General features: G+C 40.2%; 1 protein-coding gene across 2 annotated transcripts in view; it reads right to left on the bottom strand.

The window, feature by feature from the left end:
- The window catches only part of THSD4 (thrombospondin type 1 domain containing 4), a 691564-nt gene that overhangs the window by 632065 nt on the left and 32534 nt on the right, over nucleotides 1-26965 (bottom strand). For both annotated transcript variants that reach the window (XM_077123893.1, XM_077123894.1), the window contains exon 3: nucleotides 17617-17686. In XM_077123893.1, the coding sequence (XP_076980008.1) occupies nucleotides 17617-17686 (70 nt within the window). The remainder of the gene's footprint in view (nucleotides 1-17616; nucleotides 17687-26965) is intronic.

Consider the following 26965-nt stretch of genomic DNA (forward strand, 5'->3'; position numbering starts at 1 on the left):
AGCAGATACTTCTATGGAATTGTCACCCTCCCTGCATTCAACCTCGGAATCAGCTCCCGCCAAAGAGGAGGCAGGGGCCAGGGGCTTGAAGCTTTCCTGTCCTGCTGAACACTTGACCTGCATTCCTCCACCAAAAAGGCTGCCTTTACACGAGGCATGCCATATGTATGGAAAAAATTCCATTCCTGTTCTGCCCTCATTTGTCCCCAACTGCTACAAAGTAAAACTGTTTGGGGCAGAGGCCAAGACAATTTTCCTACTACCCCCCAAATAAGGGCTTGGATTAATAATGTCTGGCTAATTAAGAAATCTTGAGAAGTGAGACTATTTTTTTATTCCAAATCTTTCACCAAGGCATTTAAGGGCTTTTTAAAAGTATATCTTAATAATTGAAATATAATTAATCACCAAAAAATGTCTTGCAACAACCAGTCTCCCCACTGGCCTGGCTCTGAGGTAGGTTCTGGGGATACAGACTTGAAACAGACATGGTCTTTGCTTTTGAGACATCCTAAGGGCAAAGCTAATGTCACAAAGATTAGGTGGCTCCACCAAGGCCCCTTGAAGGCCAGCTTGGAAGACTGAGAACTCAGCATCCTGGATCCTGCCACCTCTGCCAGAGAGGCTCAGATGTTGTTTTGCCAAGGCTAAGCTCAAAATCACTTTAACAACCACTTCAAGATTGAATTGTTCACCCCAAGGATTGGAAGCATTACAACAATTAAGTGGTCCCCATCACTCAAGAAGTAAGGTGACCTGGAGTGGAGTATTCAGAAGCATGGGTTGCTCTTTGATGAGAACAGGTCACATGGTTGAAGTCCCTTAACCATGAGCAAAACCGGGTTAGGTAAATGAAGTTCAGCTCCCACAGCTACCCCAGCTCCCGCTGCCCCCACCCCCCCAATTGCACAGAGGAAACCTCATCGATTTACCTCTGGGTCTTTGCATTTGCTGTTTCATCAGCCTATAATTTATTCCCCTTTACCCCTTAAGATAGTTCTTATTTGGCTTTAAGATTCAGTTTAGGAGTGACCTTCTATGAGAACGCTTCTCTGCATGCCTCAATTATCTTGTCTGTAAAGTGGGAGTTATTGTAGCATCTGCCTCATAGAGTTGTTATAAAGATTAAAATAAGAAAATGTATATTCAGCACAATGCCAAGAATACAGAAAGTATTCAATAAATACTGGCTTTTACTGTCACTGTTACTGGCATTCTCCTCTGTGGTCCCTACTCTCTGGCCAGATCTTAACCTTAACACCTTCGGAATCCATTGCAAGTGTTTATTCTTGTCTCTCCCCTCCTAGCCCCAGTGCCTGTGGAGAGCCTGGCACACAGTAGGGTCTCAATAAATATACTGCATTGTTTGAATTGATGAATAAATACTGACTGACTGTAACCCCCACTCCTCCTGTGGGTCTGTGCATCTATTTGGTGCCTCTTCCCATTGAAGGCACAGGAGGGGAGTAAAAGAGAACGTGATGTTCTCTACGCATTTCAGAAGGACCCTCAGAAGAAGAGTCTACAATAATTCATTTGTATTTTGACATTTTCTGACCTTCTTTTTCTCTGAGTACTTTCTGTGCATGTTAATGTTTTTTAAAAGTATGAGGACAACTGTTTTGGTTTCTTAATGCTGCCAGAAGTAGAATATATCAGAAATGGGTTGGCTTTTATAAAGGAAATTTATTAAGGTACAAATTTATAGTTTTAAAGCCATAAAAATGTCCAAAGTAAGGCATCCAGGGAAAGAGACCTTGACTGAAGAAAGGCTGATGGGTCCGGAATACTTCTTTCAGCTGGAAAGGTACATGGTTGGCATCTGCTGGTCCTTTGGCTTCTGATTCTCAGAGAGCTTCCCTGGAGGTGTTTCCTTTCTGCATCTCCAAACATCTCTCTCTATGTCAGCTTTGAAGCTTTTTTCCAAAATGGTTCCCTCTGAAAGTGCTCCAATGAACGATCCACCTTGAATGGGTGGAGACACAGCTCCATGGAAACCACCTAATCAAAAGTTCCCACCCACAACTGGGTGGGTGGCATCTCCTTGGATACAACTTAATCAAAAAGATTTCACCCAACAATACTGAATCAGGATTAAGGAACATGGTTTTCTGGGTACACAATAGTTTCAAACCAGCATACCAATGCTCCCACAGCCAAGGGTTTTAATACAAAGTAGAACTAAAAGCAGATCCATGCGGCCTCAGCAAAAGGAAATCAAGGTAGGCCAGAAAGAGATCAGGTAATATATGGATTTATGGTGTAAATCGTAACCTGTTCGCATAAAATTCCAGGTAACTGGAGGAAAAAAAACTACCACACCTTCCAATGGCTAACACGCTTTGAACACCATTTAATATTATAAAATTCTTGTAAAGCCCCTTTAAATTAGGTATAACTCCTTTCTTCCTCTAAATTCTTGATATCTGACTTATATGAAATTCTGTGTCTGGCACAGAATTGAAGGCATATTGAAAGTGATCACTTATTGCTCACAGAACTAATACTTTAAAAGAGGTTTCTTTTAGGGAAATTTAGACATTATGAAACCTGTGCCAGCAAGGTAAATACTGGTGCCTGAGGGCTTAGTTCAAGTGCTTTAATCCAATTTAAAAGGTTGGTTTACACCCTGCATGAACTCTGTAAGTTAGCCAAAGCCCACAGTCAACCTAAACACAAGCAGGAAGAGGGTATGGTTTTCAGCATATGGAGGGCCAAGATGTAGGGGTGGGAGACAAGGTAGGCTTCAGCTGTGACATGATTACCATGAAAATAAAACAAAACTCCCACCACAGTTCAAGTCGTGCATGACCCTAATGATGGACAGAGGGACATGACCCTACATGGGCTCTAGGAACCGAACTCTAATCAGAGCCCAAGCAGGGACATTCCAAGGCATGTCTTGCTGTTTCCTAGGTCTGCGGGAGATGGTGCTGCTGAGTCTATCTGAGGACAGGCTTGCTGGGATTAAGAATTTTGGAGTCAGGCACCTGGCCTTGAATCCACGTCTCTGCTACTTGGTGACTGTAGACTTGAAGTCTCTAACCTAAGGTTTCCTCATCTATAATATGGGGATAAAAATACCTGCCTTTGATGGTTAGGTTCTTGTGTCAACTTAGCCAGGTGACGGTGCCCAGTTGTCTGGTCAGACAAGCACTGGCCTGACAGTTACTGCAAGGATATTTCCTGGCTGGTTGATAAACCAGAAGGCTGGTGTATTAAATCATCAGTCAGTTGACTGCAGCTGTGGCTCATGACATCCATGATCAATTAAGGGTGTGTCGCCCGCAAATTAGATAATCCAATCAGTTAGATTTGAGCTAATCGGTTGAAGACTTTTAAGAGAGAAGAGGGAATTTTCATTGTTCAGCTAGCGAGCCTCTCCTGTGGAGTTTGTCAAGACCCTTCCTCAGAGTTGCCTGCCTGGCAGCCTGCCCTCTGGATTCTGCCCTCGTTGGGTAAGACAGTTTTATAAATCCTATATTTCTAGATCTCTCCTGTTGGCTCTGTTTCTCTAGAAAACTCTGACTAATACACTGCCTCAGAGGGTGAATGTGAAAAAATTTAAAGGCCAGACCTTAAAAAGTGCTTAGCACAAAGCCTGGCACTAGCAATTCTCTCAATGTTAACCATCAGCTCTTGCTCAACACCAAGAGACACGGCCAGAAGATCTCACGTAGCAAGATTTTCTCATGTGTGAGCTCGGCTCTCATAACCCCCCACGCTTCTGCTTTTTCTCCATAGGAAAAAACAATACATTCCTTAAACTATAAAAGGCTACTGGGCTCGTCTTCAAGGACCGCCCAGAACAGAAGTGTTAGGAAGACTGTGGCATTCTTTATTCTTTCTAGAGAAGCTTACCAGATGGAGAGAGAGGAGGTTACTTTACAAACAAGTCCCTCCTGCTAGGGGTAACATAGAAATGACCCTGGTTCCAAACGTCGTTTAAAAGGCACAAATAACACATAACACGGTGTCTCAAAAATAAGCCCAGTGAGACCAAGATGACATATAACCAGGGGCCTTCCTAGAAAGCAGGGAGGGGCCACAGTGTTGCCTTCGCAGGAGGAGTTACCAGGGGTCATTTGGTAGTGTCTGGAGACATTTTTTGGTCATCATAACTGGTGGGGGAATCCCCTGGCATCTAGCGGGTAGAGACCAGAGATGCTGCAAAGTAGCCTACAATGCACAGAACGACTCCCAGCAGCAAAGAATTTTCCGGTCCAAACGTCAAGAGTGTTAAGGATGAGAAACCCTGGTCTAGAAAAATCAGGCTTGGGTGGAGACCGTACCCATGACACTGAAGGGAAGTGCCTTGATAAGAAGACTGTCTGAGTACCTGCAATCTATTGCAGGGCTGGAATTTGTCCTAAAAACAATCCCCACCAATAACAATACTAATATGGCATTTACTATGTGCCTGGTAATGTTCTAAACACTACACCTATACATACGCGTGTATGTGTATGTGTGTGTGTGTGTGTGTGTGTATGTAATCCTCAAAACAACCTATGCAATAGGTACTATTCTATACCTATTTTACAGAAGAGGAAACCAAGGCACAGAGAGGTTAAGTGACTTGCCCCAAATCCAGAATTAGTAGGCAGCAGTACTGGGATATCATCCAGGCATCTGATCAGAGTCCAAGCTTTCATTACAGGCGCTCAATATGGGTTTGGCGAGTGAATGGATGAAAAATAAAAGAATGTGGCTATAAATATTATCAGCCATCAAATACAGAAGAAGCAGAAAAAGGGAACGAGATCAGGAACAACTTCAAGAGCACTGACTTCTCCTTTACTTTCTCCAAAATAACCAAGGACTTAGCATCCTGTGGCAAGGAAAGAAGATGGCTGGCATGTGGAGGCACCACTTGCCAAATTCCTCTATCAAGCATCAGTAACATCATCATTAGAAGGTGGACGCTAATATAATGTCCAACAGTGATCCAAAGACTACTATGATTCATTTTCTTTTGCAAAGACCAAGATTTGTGGCCTGAGTGATATGTTATTCTGTCTGTCAAACTTTGTTTTAACTGTAATCTAGCCTGGAAACATAAAATAACGGGAGACTTAGGAGTTATTTTAAAAACACCTTTTTACGGCTTGTGTTTTGTATGTATAAGGGTGGGAGGGAATGGAAATTTCGGAAAAAAAAATTAAAGTACATAACATATTCATTTTTTCTTAGAACCATTTATAGTCCCAAAGTTATTTTGTTTGGAGGAAACATACAAAGAATCTACTCTGTATAACTTGGCTTGCTTGTAGTTAGATCACGTTTGAGATATGAGTTTTAGAGTATATTTCATCCAGACAATAATAACAAATTTATAATCTATTTATTTTAAAATATTGTTACAAATGGAGCTACGAACTTCCAAAGGAAGGAATTTATAAACTTGGATGGTGCATATTTCTGAAAGCAGGCATAACACTTAGACTAAAAGAAATATTCACAATATAGAAAAACAAAGGTTTCCTTTCACCCCTGAATTTATACCAAGCAGATACCAAAAGAGGTCTTTCAAGAAATCAGAGTAGGGGTATCATAGGGAAAAAACACTGAAAACTCAAGGTAATCATTTTTGCCATAACAAAAAAATGTGGGGTGGCTGCCCTGGTTTCCTAAGCTTACATACTCACAAATGTCTGTTTCCAGTGATATTCTCACGTAGTATCTTCATAGACTTCTGAAAGCAAAACATGTTACCCAGTTTTTCTAGGTCTTCCATGCTTCATGTTTTGACTTGGAGCTTTCCCACTAGAGAACACCTCCTTTCACAGTGTAGAGATAGGGGGATCTGGAGTAGGCAAGGATTAACCAAAGGGCCACTGTGTTGGGAATGGTTTGTACTTTCCTTCTGGTCTTCCCAGCATGAGGCACGGGCAACTGACACCAGAATGGCCGAGATCAACATGCCCTCGCCATGGGAGACACATGGTAGATCTAGTACAAGACTGGAAGGATGAAAAGCCAAACCAAAAGGACCAAGAGTTCCCAAAAGTCTATGCAGGCCAACTTTGCCCATGATCAAGAAAGTCAGTACCACTGACCAATGAGAAAACCCTGGTTCCAGGCAGAATTGTTTATTCTATGTTCCCTTTTGTGCCACCACCCACAGGAAATGAGCCCATTCATACAAAATCAGTGCTCGGAAGAGGACCACCGGCCCTGAACAAGGAAGAGGCCAAGATGCCAGGCTGCCCATTACTCCCAAACTAAATATGCAAACAGATGTTCATTTTTTGCAGCATTTAAAAGGGCTTTCCAAACACAAAGTCCAAAGCTTGCTGCTTCATTTGTAATAGAAGCAAATTTGATTTTTCTGCCATTGGCTTTGATTCCAACAGATTTGGCACAGCATCAATTAGTGAACACTGAAACTCTTCCAGTCTCTAATAAGGTCTTTTTTACTTCAATTTCTTAAAAAGTAGAAATGCTCTTAATTTTTCAGAAGTAGCCAGTTCTATTTATGCTATTTGAAACAGAAAGTCTGACAAATACCAGCTGGGAGACAGACAGTGCCTGCTTTAGAATCAGCCCCCAATTCCATCAGGGCTCTGAAGCTGGACACAACTAATGAGAATGTTCCTTATGCTGGTCTTTGAAGAGCATCTTTGTTTCCTGGTAACTCTCAAAGGACAATCCCACACTATCCCAATGACTTTTCTTGCCATCTCCATCCTGGTGATTTTCTTTGCAGCACTGCCTTATTTTCCACCTTTTCCTCCTCCTGTTTTTTTTCACATGGGCAGGCACCAGGAATTGAACCCAGGTCTCTGGCATGGTAGGTGAGAACTCTGCCACTGAGCCACCATGGCCTGCCCCTGCCTCTTCCTTTATAAACTGAGGTATGATATACGTAAGTGCAAAAACTGTGCTCATTGGAAGTAAACAGCTCAAAGAATTTCTATACTTTTAAGACCCAAGTGACCACTACCTAGCTCAAGATTTAGAATACTTCCAACACCCATGCCCCTTCCTAGTCAACACCCACCCACCTCCCCAAAAGTAACCACAATTCTGATTTTTTTCCACCACAGATCAGTTTTGTCTGTTCTTGAACGCACTATAAATGGAATCACACTGTGGAGACTTTTGTGCCTGGCTTCTTGTGTGCAATATCATAACTGTGAAGTTCTTTCATTTGTTGTTTATATCAGTAGTTTAAACGTTTTTTTTTTTTTACTAAAGAAGTTGTAGGTTTCAGGAGTTTATTTTTAACAGCTGTATTGAGACAAAATTGATAGACAATAAGCTGTGCATATTTGCAGTATTCACTTTGACATATACATATGTATACACCCATGAAGCCATCACTGCAATCAAGATAATGCGCGTATCCATCACCCCTAAAGTTTCCCTGAAGCCCTTGGTAATCCTTCCCTCTGTCCTCTCCCTGTGTCTTGTTCCCACCCCATAACACAAACATTATTAGAGATTCGTTTACATGCCCTAGAATTTTATACACATGGAACAATCCAGTATGTATGCTTTATTGTCTACCTTCCAGCACAAAACAATTACTATCAGATTCATCTGTTTTGTTGCATGTTATCAATAGTCTATCCCTTTTTATTGCTGGGCAGTATTCCAACCAATAGGTAACCAGTCTTTACCCATTCACCTGCTCATGGACAGCTGGGCTGTTTCCAGTTTATGGCAAATAAAACTGCTATGAATATTCACGTACAAATCTATGTATGGACACACATTGTATTTTCTCTTGGGAAAATACCTGGATCATATGATAGGTGAGTGTTACTTCTAAAGAAACTGCCAAACTGTTTTCAAAAGTACTTTACTATTTTGATATTCCCACCAGCAGTGTATGAGTGACCAGATCCTCCATATTCCCACCAGCCCTGGTTTGATCAGTCTTTTGAATTTCAGCCACACAACAGGTATGTAGACATACAGCCGCCCATTGTGGTTTAAATTTCGATTTCTCATATAACTAATGATGCTGACCATCTTTTTACAGGGTGATTTGCCACCTGCATATCTTTTTTCAGTGAAGTGTCATTTCAAATCTTTTGTTCACTTTTTAATTGTTTTTCGTTCTTATTATTGAGTTTTAAGAGATTCTTATATATTCTGGATAAAAGTCCTTTATCAAATATATGCTTTGCAAATATTTTCTCTCAATTGATGGCCTGCCTTTTCATTCTTTTTAGAATGTCTTTGGAACATAGATGTTAACAGTTTTACTGAAGTTCAACTTAATCAACATTTTCTTGCATGGACCTAAGTTTGGTGCTGCATCTAAAAAATATAACTAGATCCAAGGTCACAAATATTTTTTTCCTAGAAGGTTTAAAGATTTAAACTTTAATTTAGATCTATGATAAATTTTGAGTTGATTTTTTATATAATGCAAGGTATGGAGCTATGATTTTTTTTTTTTCGCATATGGACATCCAATCCATTCAAGTATCATTTGTTGAAAAGACTATTCTTTCTTCATTGAGTTACCTTTGCACCTCTGTTGAAAATTAGTTGCCCATATATCTGTGTGTCTACTTCTGTATTGTATTCTGCCCCACTGATCTTTATGCCAATTGCATGCATGCTATCATGATTACTGTAGTTTTATAATAATATAAATATTAGGTAGTATAAGTCTTACAATTCTGTTCTTTTTTAAAATTCATTTTGGCTATTCTAGGTCCTCTGTATTTCCATAAGGATTTTAGAATCAATTTTTTAATTTCTGCAAAAAATGTCTCTGGGAATTTCATTGGGATTGTGTTATATCGATAGATCAAATAGTGGAGAATAGGTATCTTTTCAATTTTGAGTTTCCTGATTCATAAACATTTCTCCATTTATTTAAGTCTTCTTTAATTTTTCTCAGCAATGCTTCATTATTGTAAGCATACAGGTCTTTACATCTTTTGTCAAGTTTATCCCTAAGCATTTCATATTTTCAAGCTATTGCTAATGGCATTGTTTTCTCATTCATTTTTTTCTCTTGCTCTTTGGCACTATATATACATATAATTGATTCTTTGTACATTGACCCCACATCCAACAACTTAGCTAAAATCACTTAGTCATAGAATTTTTTGAAGATTCTATCAGATTTTTTACAGAAAATTACATCGTCTCTGAATAGATGATTTTACTTCTTCTTTTCTAATCCAGGTACAATTTCTTTCCTTTTCTTGTCTGAGTGCACTGGCTAGAATTCCTCATACAATGCAGAAAAAAAGTGGTATGAGCAGACATCCTTAAGTTTATCCTGGTCCCAGAGGGAAAACTTTCAGTTTTTCAGCATTAATATGATATTAGCTATAAGTTTTTAGTAGCTCACATTTATCAGGTTACACAAGTTTTCACTCTACTCCTACTTTGCTGATTGTTTTTATCAAAAAGTTTAGGATTCTGGTTAAACATTGCCTTTAGTGAGATGATCATATGCTTTTTTCTTTTACGGTTTATTATGATGAAATCCACTGGTTCATTTTCAAATGTTGCCAATCTTGCATTCCTGGGATAAACTCCACTTGGTTATGATATATTATCATTTTTCTATTTTGTTGGACTTAACGTGCTAAAACTTCTACGTTCACTTCGTAGAGACAATGATCTATAGTTTTCTTATCTTACAATATCTTTGTTTGGTTTGGGTAGTAGGTAGGTATTTCCTTACCCTGATAATGGGTTGGGAAGTATTTCCTCTTCTTCAATTTTCTGGAAGAGTTTGTTTAAAAGGGTATAATTTATTCTTTAAATGTTTGTTAGAATTCCCCAGTGAAGCCATCTGGGACTGGAGTTTGCTTTACACAAGGCTTTTAATATAAACTCAATTTCTTTAATAGATAAAGAACTATTTATGTTAACTATTTCTTCCTGAGTAAGCTTTGGCAGTTTGCATCTTTTAAGGAATTTTTCCTTTTCATCTATATTGTTCAATTTATAGGAATGAAGCTTTTCATAATATTCCCTTACTATCCTATTAAATATTATATGCAGAATATGTAGTGATGTCATCACTCATTCCTGATATTAGTAATTAGTGTCATCACTCTTATTTTCCAGATCACTCTGGCTAGAGATTTATCAATTTTATTGATGTTCTCAAAGATGTTTTATTGATAGTTTTCTCTATTGTTTTTCTGATTCTATTTTATTTATTTATGCTTTGATCTTTATTAATTTTCCTTTCTTCTGTTTGCTTTAAATTTAATTTGCTCTTCTTTTTCTGGTTGCTTAAGGTGGAATCAGTGGTCACTGAATTGAGACCTTTTTATCTTTTCTAATATCAGTGTTAAGTAACATAATTTTCCCATAAGTACTGTTTTAGTGGCAACCCACAATTTGATATTTTGTGTTTCAACTTTATTGAGTTCAGAGTATTTTCAATTCCTCTTTGATTTCTTCCTTTGACCAATGGTTTAATTAGAAGTGTGTTATTTCATTTCCAAATATTTGGGGATTTTCCAGACATATTTTTGTTGCTGATTTTTAACTTAATTCCATTTTGATCACTGACTTGAACCCTATTCAAAATACTGAGACTTGTTTCATGGCCCAAAATATGATCTATCTTGTTAAGTTTTCTTTGTGCACGTGAAGAGAGTACATAGTCAAATGTTTCTTTTTGGGGGCAGGGAGTGGAGGGAGAATGTTTGATAAATGTCAGTTAGGTCAAGTTGGTCGAAAATCAAGTCTTCTATATCTTTACTAATCTCTGTTTATGTGGTCTGTCAATATCAGGAAAGGAACAATTGAAATCTCCAACTATAATTGTGGATGTGTCTCTCCTTGTGGTTCTATCAGATTTTATTTCAGCCATTTAAAGCTCTATTATTAGGTGCCAAAGTCTTAGGATTAATATAGTTTCTTGATGAAATGATTCCTTCACCATTATGAAATGACCCTCTTTCTCCTGGATAGTAGTCTTTGCTCTGAAATTTGCTTTGTCTGACATTAATATAGTACTTCCAAGTTTTCTTTCTATCAGTGTTAACAGGGTATATCTTTATCCATACTCTTACTTTTAATATATAGTGTCTTTATATTTGAGTGTTTCTTATAGCTAGTGTATAGATGTGTCTTACACTTTTTTAATCCAATCTATCAATCTTTGCCTCTTAGTTTGGGTGTTTAAACCATTACAGTGTAATTATTAATATGGTTATATTTAAGTCTTTTGAATTATTTGAATATTTTTATTATTCCATTTAATCTCCTTTGGGCTTATGAGCTAAAATACTAGGTTTTGTTAATTTAATGGTTGCTTTAGGATTTATATATACACCTATAATTTAACACAGTCTACCTTCAAGTGATAGTTTACCATTTTATGTATAGTAAAAGAACCTTACAATTTTATTCTTCCTGGCATTTTTGCCATTTAATCATTTTACTTATAAGTGTTATAAACCCCACATTATTTTTAAAAGGAGATGTAAATAACAAGAAAAATGTCATATATTTATATATGTAGTTATTTCTGATGTATTTCATTCCTTTGTGCAGATCTCTATTTCCATCTGATATTTTCCTTCTGCTTTAAGAACTGCCTTTAACTACTCTGATTGTATGGGTCTACATTTGTGAGCTTGAAAACATTTATTTTACCTTTATTTTTGAAAGATATTTTTGCTGGGTATAGAATTCTAGGCTGACAGTTTTATACTTTCAGTATTTTACTGATCTTTTCAAGGAATCAAATTTTGGTTTCATCGATTTTTCTCTATTGTTTTTCTACTCTCTATTTCATTTATCCATACTCTTTTATTTCCTTCCTCCTGCTCTCACTCTGGGTTTAGTCTGCTCTTCTTTTTCTAGTTCCTCCAAGTGTGAGGTTAGGATACTGATTTGATGTCCTTCTTCTTTTTTTTTTTTTTTAAGTATTTTTAGCTATAAATTTCCCTGTCAACACTGCCTTTACTGCATTCTATAAATTTGGGGATGTTGTGTTTTTATTTTTAAATAAAGATATTTCCTAATTTCCCTTGTGATTTGTCTTTGACCAACCGGTTGCTTAAGAATATGTTGTTTTGTTTCTACATATTTGTGAATTTTCCAGGTCTCCCCCTGACATGATTTATATTTTGATTCCCCTGTAGTCAAAGAAGATACTTCGTATGGTTTCAATCTTTTAAAATTTATTAAAACCAGATTTGTAACCTAACATCTTGTCTAGAATGATCTGTGCGCCCTTGAAAAGAATGTGTACTCTGATGTAGTTGGATGAAATGTTCTATACATGTCTAAGCAGGTCTATTTGGTTACAGTATTGTTCAAATCCTCCATTTCCTTCAGGATCTTATGTCAATATGTTCTGTCCATTATTGAAAGTGGTGTATTAAAATCTCTTACTATTAACGTAGAATCATCTATTTCTCCCTTCAAATATGTCAAGGTTTGCTTCATATATTTTGGGGCTCTGTTTTTAGATGTAAATAGCAATATCTTCTTGATGAATTGACACTTTTATCAAGATACAGTGCTCTTCTCTGTCTCTTTTAAGTTTATTTACTTACAGTCCATTTTGTCTGATATTATTATAGCCACAGCTGCTTTCTTTTGGATCATTCTTTCCCTGCGCTGGTCTTGGATTACTTCCTTGCATGCATGTACTGTACTGTATCCTTGAGGAAGATCCTCTGCAGATCTCCACATTTTTCTCTCTGTGTCATTCTCTCCTCTCTGGTACACTGTCCTGGAGACTTTTACCACTGTGGTCTCTCTCAACTAATGGAATTCACCAGGTTCTACTTGGTTTCTTTGTCTCTGTACCAAAGCCAGGAAACTTTCAAGGCAATAAGCTGGGGTTATTGTAGAGCTCACCGCATTTGTTTCCCAACTCTGTGGGATCACACTGTCTTTTGTTGCCTAATGTCCAGTGTTTTGAAAACCATTATTTCAAATATATTGTTCAGGTTTTGTCATCATTGTTTCAGAGGAGAGTGTAAACCTACTACTTATTGCTATATCTAGGCTGAAATAGAAGTCTATTTTTCACTGTTACTTGGTGCTGTCTTTAATGAATATACCCTACCTTATATATCAATTCTCCTGATGATGGACTTTTTGGTTGTTTCCATTTTGGAGTTATTGCAAAATAAACTATGACCATTCTTATGCATGTGTTTGGTGGATATACGCATTCATTTCTCATCGGTGAATACTGAGAACAGGCATATTGTAGCTTTAAGATAGACTTCCAAACACCTTCCTAAAGTGGTTGTACCATTTTAAATTCCCATCACCAATGTAGGAAAGATCCAATTGCTCCACATCTTCTGAAGCACTTCGTAGACTGTCAGTATTTTCTTTTCATTTTAGCCACTCTGGTGGTATACTGAGATTTTAATTTGTATTTCAATATGAACTAATGATTTTGATTGAACTTTTCATGTGTGTCTCGGCCATCTGGAAATCCTCTTGTGTGAAATGCTTGTTTGTCTGTTCAAGACTTTTGCCCATTTTTATATAGGACTGCTTAACTTTTCTTAATGATTTTTACACTGATACACAAGTGATTTATAAATTCTAGGTATGAATCTTTGTCAAATATATTATTGTGAATATCCTCCTCCTGTCTGCGGCTTATCTTTTTACACATTTTTAATGGTATATTTTGATAAACAAAAGTACTCAATTTTAATATAGATCATTAATCTCTTCTTTTATGGCTAGTGTTTTGGTATCTCGTTTAAGAAATCTCTGCCTACCCCAAAACATAAAGATATTCTCATATGTTTTCTTCTAGAAACCTTATTCTTTCTTCCTTTCTTTTCCTTGAATAGAGCATCAATAATGTAGGAATCTTTTATGTAACCTAAAACTTCTTCTTGCCCTTCTCTAGACTTTCTGTTCAACATCCAACTGCATGGCAATGTCAAGAGGCAACTTAAAAATCATTGACTCTACTTGCTACTGCAGTAATAATGGGCTCTAAACACATCACGAGTTCTTCGCTGTTCCCATCATGACTTGCTTATCAGTTAGCAAAACAAATATGTTACTTCACCCTTACTTCATTCTGCAATGTCTCTGGTCTCTTTGTTTGAAAGTGTCTATAAGTAACAGGTTGAAGAGTAGTTCCCTTTGGCTGGCAGCCCTAGCAGTGAATTTTTATCTCCTTCTAGTTTTTCCATAGTTTTCCAAATTTTCTATAATAAACATGCTATTTTTAATAAAAAGTAAACCTTAAAAAAATAAAGGGTGAACAGTTGTGAATAAAGTGCAAGTATATTTGTTTTTCCACTCATAGGAGTTAAAAGATACGAGGTTTCACAGTTCTTTCCTATATAGATCATGTTGACCATACACATTATAACTTGCAAAGTGGATTGTTCAGTGAAGGTCTGTGGTACAGGCAGAGGCGCCTACTTGATTTAATAGCTTTCTACAATCTACATATTTCCCTTCAAAATAACATATTGTTTTTATCAACATCTTGGTCGAGGTTCTCTTGCCCTTGGTGTCATGTTATCTGCAAATTAAACCACAAGAAGTTTTAAAAATATAGTAATGGGCGGGCCATGGTGGCTCAGTGGCAGAGTTCTTGCCTGCCATACCGGAGACCCAGGTTCAATTCCCGGTACCTGCCCATGCAAAAAAAAAAAAAAAAAAAAAATTTTCTCAAGTATTATTAGATAATTACCAAGAACGAGGTTGAGCAATCCTTAATGAGTTACTGTTGCAGGAGCAAGGGGAGAATGTGTGGATAAAAGTACCTGGAAGGAGCTACTTATATGCTCTACATCAGGACTTTTCCTACACTATTATGAGACAGTTTTACAGAGATGTATCCAGTCACTTGAACAGTATTTAGAAATGCATATTTTACTTGACAGCATTTACAAATTATGTCTTTTCCTCAGAATAACTTCTGCTGTAGAAATGCTTCCATATGCTAAAGTTGGACATGCCATTATAAAGCAAAAGAAAAAAAATATGTCTTTTAGTGACTAGTTTTCATATACATACTTAAACTACAATACACACAAATTAGTAATGCTGTCCCTTAAGAATTTACCATAAATGTTTTTCTAATTCCTTCTGCTGCTCTCTGCTAAAATTTGCGAGTGGATTTTGCCATAAAACAATGCATTAGCAGTAATTCAATTATGATTTATTTAAGTAACAGAAACAATTTGATGCAGCAATCATAATTCTTAAGTTTTAATGAAGAAATACACACATTTTCCCAAATACTTTGTGTTCCTCAAAGTCCCAGGAGGAGACAATTTCCAACTTCCAATTCCAAAATATGTATCTTCGGAGCTCACTCGTCTCCATCCTGACTACTGAGCAGCAAACTGGGCAAACTGTGACCCAGGAGGCAAATCCAGCCCACCATCTGTTTTTGTAAATACAATTTTATTGAACTCCACGCTCCTTTGTTTATGTACTGTCTATGACCATTTTTGCACTTCAATAACAGAGTTGAGTAGTTGCAACAGAGACTTAATAGGCCACACAGTTTAAAATATTTACAATTGGGTCTTGACAGAAAACAAACTTGCTGACCCCTGCTTTACAGCACCTCCTTATTTCTTATCTTGTCAGAATAAATGGATGCTGATGCTGCCTACACTGCTTCTGCTGCCAGGCTTCTGACACGTCAGCAGGACGGCAGCCACAGCTCCACAAAGCTCCAAAAAAACATCAACAAGAAGAAATCCACCACCCAAGAAAGCACTGAATTCCTTCTTTTTGGGTGAATGGTGACAACCTTGGCAGCCAAAATGCATATATTTATTATATTTGAGAACTGTTCTAAAATGTATGTCCTCCAAGGAAAGGAGTCTATAAATGATTTTGAATTATTTGTTTTAAAAAACTACCAACCTCATAATTCTTAATTACATTTTGACAAGAAGGTACCATATATACAAAATATGATACTTTATGTGCAACTTTTAAATTCAACATTCTAAGGCAACTCATAAATCTTTTTTCTCTTTTTCTTTCATTTCTTGGAACAAACATTTTAGAAAAGAGGACAATACCTATCTGGGGACCTTTTTTTCATGCTATGCATACATCATTCAGGCTAATTTTTTAAAAATTGAAGAGGGATAGCAAAAGATATCGATTATTTGTAAAATATTTTCAACTATGGTATTCTATTTGAGAAGAAAATAACAACATAGGTAGAATGATTCAACTATTAGGATTAACAACCCCAATAATTCAAAAACAGTGATAAATAATAAAACTCCATATGGAAAACAGTTGTCTTTTTTGATTTTTGGAATTAGGAATGGATGGAGTGAAACAAGGAGTATAGATTTCCAAGTGAACCCAACAAAATGATACTTACACCTTGGCCAGGTTTTCCATTTATTTAGTCATTCAGTCATTCAATTAAGTATTTTATTGAGCACCTACAACATGCCAACATCTATTCTAGGAGCTGGGAATATGGCAGTGAACAGGACAGGTAAGATCTTGCTTTTATAGACCTGCCATCCTATAGGGAATACCATACAATCCAGGCTTCTGCCTGGACCAGAAAAACAGATCCAGAACACAATCCACAGACCTAAAAGAAATTAGACCAATCAGACAAGTAGGTTTCCAAAGTGTTCCCAAAAAAGGGTCAGATCTAGGCAAACCAGTGCACATACTCTCTTTTCTCAGCCCCTTCTTGTCCAGGCTTCACCTACCAAAACCTTGTCTCAGGCAAGGATCCAACAAACACATTCATGCTCAGATACAAATGGCTGATCTATAGGGTATCTGCATTTCATTACAAGAAGACATGCGGAGCTCCGAAGTAGCAGAAAGGGATTTTAGGAAGTTTCTCAGACTTTCTAGAGTCTTATCCTACATCTATTTCTAAGGAAACATTTGTCAAGCACCTGCTCTGTTGCAAGACAGTATTGGGCTTGTTTAGGCAACAGTGACTTGTTCACTGAAACACGCAGAGCCTGAAGGGAAGTTTGATACTGTCTGTTTGTCCCTCCAAATGCTGTGTCCATCCCTCTCCACCCAGCTCTGTGGTCCTGGGGCTTGTTTCTGGGGAAGGCACCAAGGTTTCTTGTTTTCTACCTACTGGCTGGGTTCAGCCAGAGTCACTAGCAGGAGATGGAGGGTAGGAAGAAAAAAAAGACCAGGTTGTTTCCCAGTTTCCTCCCTCCCACTGGTCCCCAGCAGCTGCTTCTCTTTACCAAAGACCATGACTCCCTAATAGGGTCCTTTTGCATAGTTACAGCCTTGGCTACAGCGGCAGCTACCAGCTATGGTTCACTTGCTCACACTCACTCCCTCTCTTGTGCTCTCCTGTGTGCTCTCTCTCTAATCATCCACTCCCCTCTTCCCTCCAGGTCTAAAGGCGGTAAACACTCCCTGCTCGTGTGTCATTCCATGGAGGTCTCTAAGCCCTGCCCACACCTTTGTACAGTCTCTTCATTGATCTCTCCTCCAATGTCCCATTCAGACTGACACAGGTATACAGCTTTAAACTCCAGGGACTTAGATGAGGTGGGAGGAGTGGTAAAGATTCTGTAAATGGTGCTTCCTCTCAGGGCATGTGACTCACCTCCAAATAAAGACAAGTTCAGGGTGGTGACAGGAATGATCCCAGCCCCCACCCCCACCCCCATGCAGAAGAAAAGCTTCTGCACGGCCTTGGCTTACCTTTCTGTGTTCAGTGGAGAGTTGTGGGCAGACGAGCTGGAATCCGAGCAGCAGGAGAGGACCCAGGACACTGAGGAGGGAAACAGCAACAGGCTGGGCTGTGAGTGCATTCCAGGCAGCAGTGCAGAATGCAAAGCAGCACTCTCCATCTCATTGCAGGGAAATACCATACCAACCTAGAACCTGGGATGCGGCCCGATTAAAATGCAAAGGGCCAGCCCCACCAGACAGCACGGTGCTGTGGAAAGAGCCAGTAGGTCCGTGGCATGGGGCAGATCTAGGATCAAATCCCACCTTCACCACTTAACAGCAGGGTTTCTAGGTCAGGACATTTAACCTTCTTGAGCCCCAGTCTCCACCCTTGTAAAATGGGATAATTATAGAGATGGCCTGGGAGATTCAGAGAGGATGCACTAAGATAATGCCTTGTGCCAAGCACAGATAAGTGCTCAGGTTCTGATCCTTCTGGGGGTGGTAAGATGGGTGTATGTGGGGAGTGAGGTTCTGAGCCTGGCCAGGGTAGTTCCTCTCCTTATACTACAAACTTTCCTGAGAACCTCTCCTCTGCCTGTCCTAAGCCCTTCAGTGCTCCATCTGTTATCCATGGGTGGGATTAACTGTATTAAGTCCCCTGTCACCAGCCCTGATTAGAGCTTGTCATCAAATAAAGGGAAGGTAGGAAATAAGAGTTGGCTGGCCCTGAGTTAGCAGGATGTGCTGGAGAGAGTGTGAAGCCTTGATTTAAAACATATCCAGGCTAGAATCCCAACACTGCCATTCAATCTGGGTGCTCCTGGACCAGTTCATTTCTCTGATCCTCAATTTTCTATCTGCTGTAAGGATTGCTGAAGATGACAGAGGTGAAAGCACCTGGCTAGCTAGTAAGTCAGAGGAGAGACAAAGAGTCTTAAGACAAATGCCCCAAGTCTCTTGGTCTCAAATCACCAATGGCATTATTTTAAGCTGCCCTATAAAAAAGGACACAGGCCCACCTCAGTTGTGGTCTTTAGAACCTCTTTTATGGTTCAACCTTCATAGTGGGTTAAGTCAGAGGTTTTCAGGAGTGAGACAGACATGATAGAGCAAACACCCCAGTGGTTCCTGATCTTTGTGAGGACATCAGTGTAACTGAGAGATGTGAATACTGTCAGTCCACCTGTGTCAAAGAAAAACTCACTATGTTGGGTTGGACATAAGCAAAACCTGCGTGAATATGGGGTTGGGACTTGTGCAGTTCAAGAAGCTCCGTGCTGCTCAGCAGCCATTGAGAATCAACAGGCACAGCTCCATGCTACCCCTCAGCAGGCTGGGGGGACCAGCAAGGGCCAGGAGGTAGCCAAGAACGAGAGAAGCCGAACCATGGGTGCCACCACAGGCACCTCACCAAGCCCCCAAATTCGTGGAGAAGTGGCTGCTTCACCCAGTTCAAGCAGCCTGCCCAGGTGCTGCTCAAAGTCTCCAAGAACACATGGGTCCTTGAGGTCATCAAGAAAAGGGTGGGAACACACAGCTGAGCCAAGAGGAGCAGGGAGGAGCTGAGCAGCCTCTTGACTGCCATGAGGAAAGCAGCTGCCAAGAAAGACTGAGCCCCCTCCCCATGCACAATAAAACCTTTACAGAGAAAAAAAAAACCCCACCTCTCTTCCCTTTCTAAGAATACCCAAATTCCATCCTCCTCCTCCTTTTACATCCAAATATGCCCAGGCCCCAGCACACCACACAGAATGGATCAGGACAGACTGGGTAGAGACTGTGTGATGTGATAAGAGCAGGGAATAAGGGATGCGTAATGAGATGTTAAATGCAGACTTTCTGTTGTCTTAAAGCTGAGTCCTCAAAGCTGAAGACCAGGGGTGAAGAGTATGTACATACTGCAAATATAAGGGCTGGACCGTCCACTCAGGACCTGTAAAGAAGGTGCCATAGACCGTCACCCACCTCCAGCCTGTGCACACTAAGAGGGAATGGGAAGTAGGTGTGGATTTCCCTGGGGAGGGATGCAGGAGAGCTGAGCACTGCCCCTTTCCTCCTCTACAGGGAGGAAATAGTGGGGCGACCTCCCACACAAGGGGAGCACTCATATGGAGCACTTACTCTGGGTCGCCTGGTGTTTGGGTTGTAAAAAATGGTGCATGATTCTGACCTGAAAAGCATCTAAAGGCCAAAACCTGGTTGGATGTCTGACAGGGCAGAGAGAGGGAGAGGGCTGGGGTAGGAGGCGCGTGTACTTCCAATGCCTGGGGGGCCGGGAGATGTTGTGCTTTCCCCAAGAACGCTATACACAGGTAGCACGGAAAGAAGCTGGGCTTGAATTACCCTGAGAGGACCTCACCCAAGAAGTTTGCTCCACAGGGTTAGAAGACCCCAAAAGAAAGGCAATGTGTGGTGTGTATCCCTGGAGTGCAGGGGCTGAGGGAGGGGGTGGTCATAAGGTGATGATATGGCCTGTGCCAGGCTATGGTATAGCAGGAGACCCCAGTGAGGGGGCTTCTCTACATGCCCAGCAAAAGTGCTCTAAGAAGAAGCCAGTGCATAAAAATCTGCCATCCCGAGGGCAGCAGCACCAGGTTGCCATGGGCATCAATCCATCAAGATTGCGTTGCCCAGTTACCTCTCCTTATCCTGCTCCACCCTGGAGGAATTAACAATGGCAGAGTGCATGGGGTGGGAAAGGGAACTAGGGGTGTCAAGAAACCAGCCAAGCCCTCTTTTCCCCAATTCAGGTCTCTGAGGCTGGTCAGGGCACAGCTCGGGAGAAGAAAGAAGGTTTAAATAGGAGGAAAAAAACAGAATTTTTATATACAACTAGACTTTCTTTTTAATGCAATCTATCTGTAGACAAAATTCTTCCAAGTAAGGACTCTACTTGGGAAAATATAAAATGTTTTTATATGGTGAAAAGGATGAAAGAGTGGGTTTAACCCTCCCTTAGAATTTAACCAGTGTTGTCCAGTAGAACTTTCTAAAATAATACAAATGGCCTATGTGTGATCCAATATACAGGAACACAGATTCGTGCCGCTCAGTGCGGGACCAAATAGAGAAGTTACTGAAGTCTTAGATTAAGACCAAAAACCATTTACTAAAAAGACAGGCATTCAACCAGTAAAGGTATCTGTACCCCACCTCATGCTAACCCACCCCACAAACTTTTTTTTGGATTTTTAAAGACTCAAAAATGAAACTGTCTATTAAACCTGCAACTGACCAGAAAAGCTGCCCAAGATGTCTTCCAGGGATGAGGAAGGAATATCCAATAGAGTAGGTCTGAAGACAGTGATGGGAAAAGAACAGTTAGAGTCTAGTGTTCTAGTATATCCTTACTGGAGCTGCCTTGTCCTCTAAACCAAGAGCATGTGTATCACGACCCAGGAGTCCACATTCCTTGGTTGTGGTTGGCAAAAGGCACCTCTCTATGCCTCAGTACCCTCATCTGTAAAGTGGGAATAATATGCTGCCTTGACCACAACAAATGAACAAATTCACATTATGAATCTGTTCTTACAAATCTGAATCATCTTAATACATTCTGGCACTGTTTACTCATGTGAAAAAAAGAAAAACCAGATCAGTGCAGTTTTGGTTAAAAAAAAAAATTGGCAGCTCCATAAATGTGTTACACCTCAGCTCCTAAAAGCTCTGGCACATACTGAAGCCCACATTTGTCACGCAATCAGGCACAGTTTTGCATAACCACTGATTAAAGTTGCACTTCCACAACTGATAAAAGGGGACTTAAAGCAGGAGAGGAAATGAAAGATTAGAGGAGGAAAGATTTTAGGTTTTCCTGTCTCAGGGGAACTTCATCCAGGTGGCCTGGTCAAATCAGCTCCCAGATATTTCCTCAGCTTGTTCCCTCACCTCCTTCAGCTCTCTGCTCAAAATTTCCTTTCTCCACAAGGCTTTCCTAACTCTATATAAAACAGCGCTCCCTCCCCCAGTAAAGCCTATTCATATTTCTCAGCGCGCACTCCCTGTTTCCCATTATGCCTTTATTTGAATCCCCACCACCACCACCAGAATGTAAGCATCACGAGAGCAGGGAGTTCGTCACTAATTTATTCCCCAGCAGCAAGCAAAGGGCCTGATAATGGTAAAAACTTAATTCACTGAACTAATGAGTGATGTTTCCATCACCTTGAAAACTTAGGAAATTTCAAGATAAGTGAAAATAGCGTGAACAAACATATTCTAAAATTCCAACGTAACTTTGAGAACTTTTAAACGTTCTTCTACAGGGATTTATAAAAAGCAGTTGTGCTTTTAAATGTCTATGCAACATTCAAACAACATTGTTCTTACAGGATTGACATGAGATATGACAACAATGTCGGTGTCTCTCGTTGCAAAAAAAAACCGACATAAGTTATATTTAAATGTTCACATACTTCTTCATCTAGCTGGGCACTATTGAAGCTAAAATATATAGGGGTATCCAATAAAATTCATTCTGGGATAAAACCTTAGTTATTAAATGGTCTCTGCTCTGAATGGAATAGAATAAATTCTCCCAGAGGGGTAATTACTCTTTGGGCTGCAATTACAGCAGCCAGAGCAATATATAACCCCAGGGGCCAAAGGAAATTCTGCCAAGGCCTGGAAGTTTCCCACCCTTGGTTGGCAGACTCCGTTTTAAGATCCCGCACCCTGCTCACACCTACCTATCTAATAGGGAGTCTGTGGCTGTGACCACACCCCTTTATAACACTGGCAATCCAGCCCAAATCCTTGTTCCTTCTAACATCGAAATGAATGTGTGGGGAACAGGAGAGCATGTGTGAGTCGGTGTGTGTGCAACTCGTGTGTTATTTCACTTTGATAGTTTGCTTTGGCAAACTGCTTCCAGCTTGCAACATTTTGACAGATTGAAGGCTACCAGGGACTTTGGCAAACAAATCACACGCTCCCCTCCAAGTGGTGGAGGAAGCCACATTCCTACCAAGACTATCTGATTCACCTTGCAGTCAAGAAACAGCCCAACAGTTCACACCAAAAAGAAAGAAAAAAAAAGTCATGCCACTCACCCAGTAATGATGTAGATTTTAAATACTCAATCATCTTATTTCCTCGCGTAGAAAATAATGCTCATCGAAATTCAGTACAAGATTTACATCATGGAACTGGGACTCCGGGCTTCTGTATTTGACTTGGCCAATTCCCCACGCCCTCAGTCCACCTCCAGTGAGGGTGGGCTCATGTCACAGCCACTGTGTACCTCAGATTACCTGAATGAACTCAACCCCGCTTGAGCATATCAAGTAACAAAACCAGGAAAACAGGAAAAAAAAACAAACCACCTTTATTTCTTTTCTTCTTCAGTAAATACAACCCAAGAGATATTTTGGGAGCAATTTGATCACTAATAAAACTATACTGAAGTTAGCAAAAGAGAGCCAATATCTTAGCACTGAAATGAAATCCCCACCTACTGTACTCAGGAGATCAAAAATTTTTGCTAAGGCTGCATTTTACCACGTTCAGTTCACAGGTCTTTGCCTTCACGCGACAGTAGTTAAGAATAAAGACAGGGTGCATGGGTAGTTCAGTGGTTAGAATGCCTGCCTTTCATGTGGGAGACCCAGGTTCAATTCCCAGACCATGCACCCAAAAAAAAAAAAAAAAAAAAGAATAAAGGCAGCAAGGAAGAAGATGGGTTACAAATAACATTAGCCAAGGAAGCCTAAAAAATGTTCACCACTGAGCTAAGCACTTACAAGAACCACTTCATTTAGTCTCTGCAACCACCCCATGAGCTGGATACTTCTATTATACCCATTCCTCAGGTGAGAAAATCAAGGCACAAAGAGATGACGTCATTCACCAAAGGCTGACACACCTACTCGGTGGCAAAGCCTGACTTCAAACCTTTGCCTGGATTCTTAACCACTGTGCTCTGGGGCCCCATTAGTGCACAAAACATTTCTACAAACCAAGCGTTCACCACTTTATCACCTCAGTTTTCTTCCCCAGGCCTTCTATGCTGCCATATGTGGCTTCACACATTTGTTTCATTTTCTGTCGTTCCTTATAAGAACAATCAGAAAATAAATGGATGTGATAAAGCCTCATTTATCCAACCTCACTGAAGAGCAGGCTAAATTCCAAAATGATTGCAGTTTTCCGTGTAAATCCCAAACTTAGAAGTAAAAAAAAATGGATTCTATTTCTTTCCCCATCTATCTTGGCATATGCTGAGCTTAAGCAACCTTTCTTCGATGGCTCAGAGTCACCATGTGAATATCGATCGATTTGTGCAGCTGAAGACGGTGTCCTTTGGCTTATAACAGAGTCTTTGCCGCTATGTCCAAGAGCTCCAGGAGGCTGAAGCTTTGGGACGCCAGCTGGCTCTCTGTGGTCTCCTTCCTGCCACCAGCCATGGCGCACGGGCTGTGGGTGAACTTGCCTCCTCTTCCTCATGTCCCTTCTAGTCCACCTTGCCCACAGAAACCATTAGACAGCCGAGCTAGGGCAAAACCAAGACCCAACAAGCTCTAGGAAAAGACCTGTCTGCCTTTCATGGAGTATCACTTCCACATTAGAGCATGGACAAGGGGACACGTATTCTAACAGCATGCTGGTTTGTATTGCTTATTTCCAGGTTCTCAACTCTTGCAGGCATTTGCATTTTCTGGAGCAGAGCCTCTGGAAAAGTGAGGTGTTTTGTTATGGGGCTGCTTTTCAAATGCAGCATCCTTTGATTAATTCCCCTTTTTAAGGGCGGGTTTCTTGAGGCTATGGTTTCTGGTGAATCTTTACAGCACAGTCTTGGTCCACAGTCCAGGCTAATCATAAATACCTAGTGAATAAAAGAATGAAAGGAGAGCTGGGAAATAGTGGCTCAGTGGCAGAATTCTTGTCTCCCATGCCAAAGACCTGGATTCGATTCCCGGAGCCTGCCTAGGTCAAAAAAAAAAAAAAAAGCACCGTGCACCCACAAAAAGAATGAAAGGATAAAAGAAGTGAGGAGTGGGGAGAGGAAGAAAGGGATGGAAGGAGGAAATACAAGTCATTAAAGAAATGCAAAGTACACCGTGACTGTGACTTTTTTTCCCAACAACTAAGTGTTTTTTAAGTGCATCCCAGAATCCCTATTGGAAAAATAAAAAAACTGCGTAAAAAAAAAATAGAGAGAAATCCTAAAAGGGATATTTCCACAATCTGGAGTTTTGGTTCTAATGCCTGGGCTTAAGGTAAACCAAAAGCTACGAATCCACTAGGGTACATAGGGAAGGAGTCACTGGCAACGCAGTCATCGCACCTTGACTCCGCGGAACCGTTCTTGGTACAGAATGTTCTCACTAATCCCACACTCAAGCACGGAGTGATGAAGACGGGGCCCCGACGCTGGGCTGTACCAGGCAGAAAGAAAAATCGATATCGTCTGAATGCTTGCCATCACTTCATAGCTCAGGGGTTGCCAGGGCAGTCCTCCAAAGCACTCTTTACTTCCTCCTATCCTCCATGCTCCCATTCAGACAGCTCCTCCTGGGTTTCCCACAGACAGGGGTCCAGCAAGCCCTTTGCTAGGTCATCTGCATACTTCTGCTCCCACCAGATGAGCTGTAATCACATACAGGGTTCACCACGTTCCAAACCTGTGGATGCCAGTTGCTCCTGCATTTTAATTACAGAGTATTTAAACAGCGCACATGTCGACGAAGCACAGCACAAGAAGAAAAGAGTAGTTCTTAGCTGCTTCGACAAAAACTAAGTTGAATTTTGGAAAGACTCAATCAAGGCAAGTGGCCAAGGATAAACTGCTGGCAAATGAGGTGTGGATGAGATAACTGTAAATGATTAGGGGCAAAAATAGTAAAAATCTAAAATGATTCTGCATTCAGACTGCTTTGCAAATATCTTTAAATTCTCACCCCACTTTAAAGAAACCTAAATGGAGACCTTAGATAATGCTTATGGGTGCAGTTTGTACAAGAAAGACCATCAGGGGTTCGGGCTCAAAGGAAAAGTGCTTGGCCTCATATCAAAAAAAATTGGTGAGTGAATATACATGTGTTTTAAGTTAAAAATAAACTGTTAAAGGTGTGTGGGGGTCATCTGTAGGATTTCCAGCTTTAACCTACTTTTATAAATAACCATCCTGGTGAGGAGAGATTAAAAAGTTTCTACTTTATATCTTTTACATAAAGAGCAATGATTAATTTATTCATTCAACATTCAACAAATATTTAGTAAGCATCAGCTGGCTAGTGGTTCAGATGCTTGGGTCCACAAATTCTGCCCCGCCTTATGAACACCATGTAGTTTAACATGATTCAGGCCTCGTGCCCACCCCACCCCACTGATGTCCTCCTCCCTTCCCCCATCCCCACCCTCCCTATGTCTGGTCACTGTTATGGGGACACTGAGGACCCAAGGACCCCTCCCGACTACATATGTCTTTACCCTTCAAAGGTATCAGGCAAATGTCACAGTTTTCACTCACATATTAAACCTCAAGTATCACTATTTTGGACTTCTCTCTCACACACACACACACACTAAACAACACCTTTTCTTAAGCCACTTCCTTCTTCCTTTCTGTGTTCATGATCTTTTTCGGTTGCCCCATGAAAAGCCACCTTTCTCTTTTCCACAATCCATTTTAGTCACATTTCTGAGCCAAGCTGCTGACAAGCATTAAAGGAGTATTACTCTAATGAAGTGTATATCAAGGAAACGCAAAGCCTTAAGTTATGGAAGACTAAAACCAGACACCCGACCTAAGGCCATCAACCTGTAAAACCCTTAAAACGATCCAGAACTCTCCTTCCTAGGATCTATAAAAATCACCATCTAACCGTAATCTCTCTAATTACGTCTGCGTTTCTTCAAAAACTACTGAAAATAAAAAATCACCAAATCAATCTTATTTTCTGCCTTAACAACTTGCTTGGCATTTTCAATAGCTCTATTTTCTTCCCGGTTTTCATTTCCAACATGAACTATGTCAACCACACTAACATTCCACGAGGTAAAGGAGGAGCCCCTCAACAACCTGTTGGCTCAAAAGAGATTTGATTGGCTGGTCTTGGTAGGCAGTCATCATCATTTATTACACTGCTTCTCAGGAGAAAAACTGTGTTTCCTTCTAGTCAATCCATGAACGAACAAATAACGGTTGTGCATTCAAAAAGAGAGACGGAATTTGGAGCAAGTTTTTAAGAAATATAAACACTTCTGTATCACATAGAGTCGTTTCCTCTCTAATTTATAACAGATGACAAACATTCCACAATCTAGCCTTGGCCTATTCTTTGGGTCCAAACAGATTTTATTTGCCCTGCAAGTTTCATGGCACCCAGGGTTTGTCCAAGGTTCAACGACAACCCTCAACCAGTTCCACCCAGAG

The sequence above is a fragment of the Tamandua tetradactyla genome, chromosome 12 (genome assembly GCF_023851605.1).
Source record: "Tamandua tetradactyla isolate mTamTet1 chromosome 12, mTamTet1.pri, whole genome shotgun sequence".
In the NCBI taxonomy this organism is placed as follows: Eukaryota; Metazoa; Chordata; class Mammalia; order Pilosa; family Myrmecophagidae; genus Tamandua; species Tamandua tetradactyla.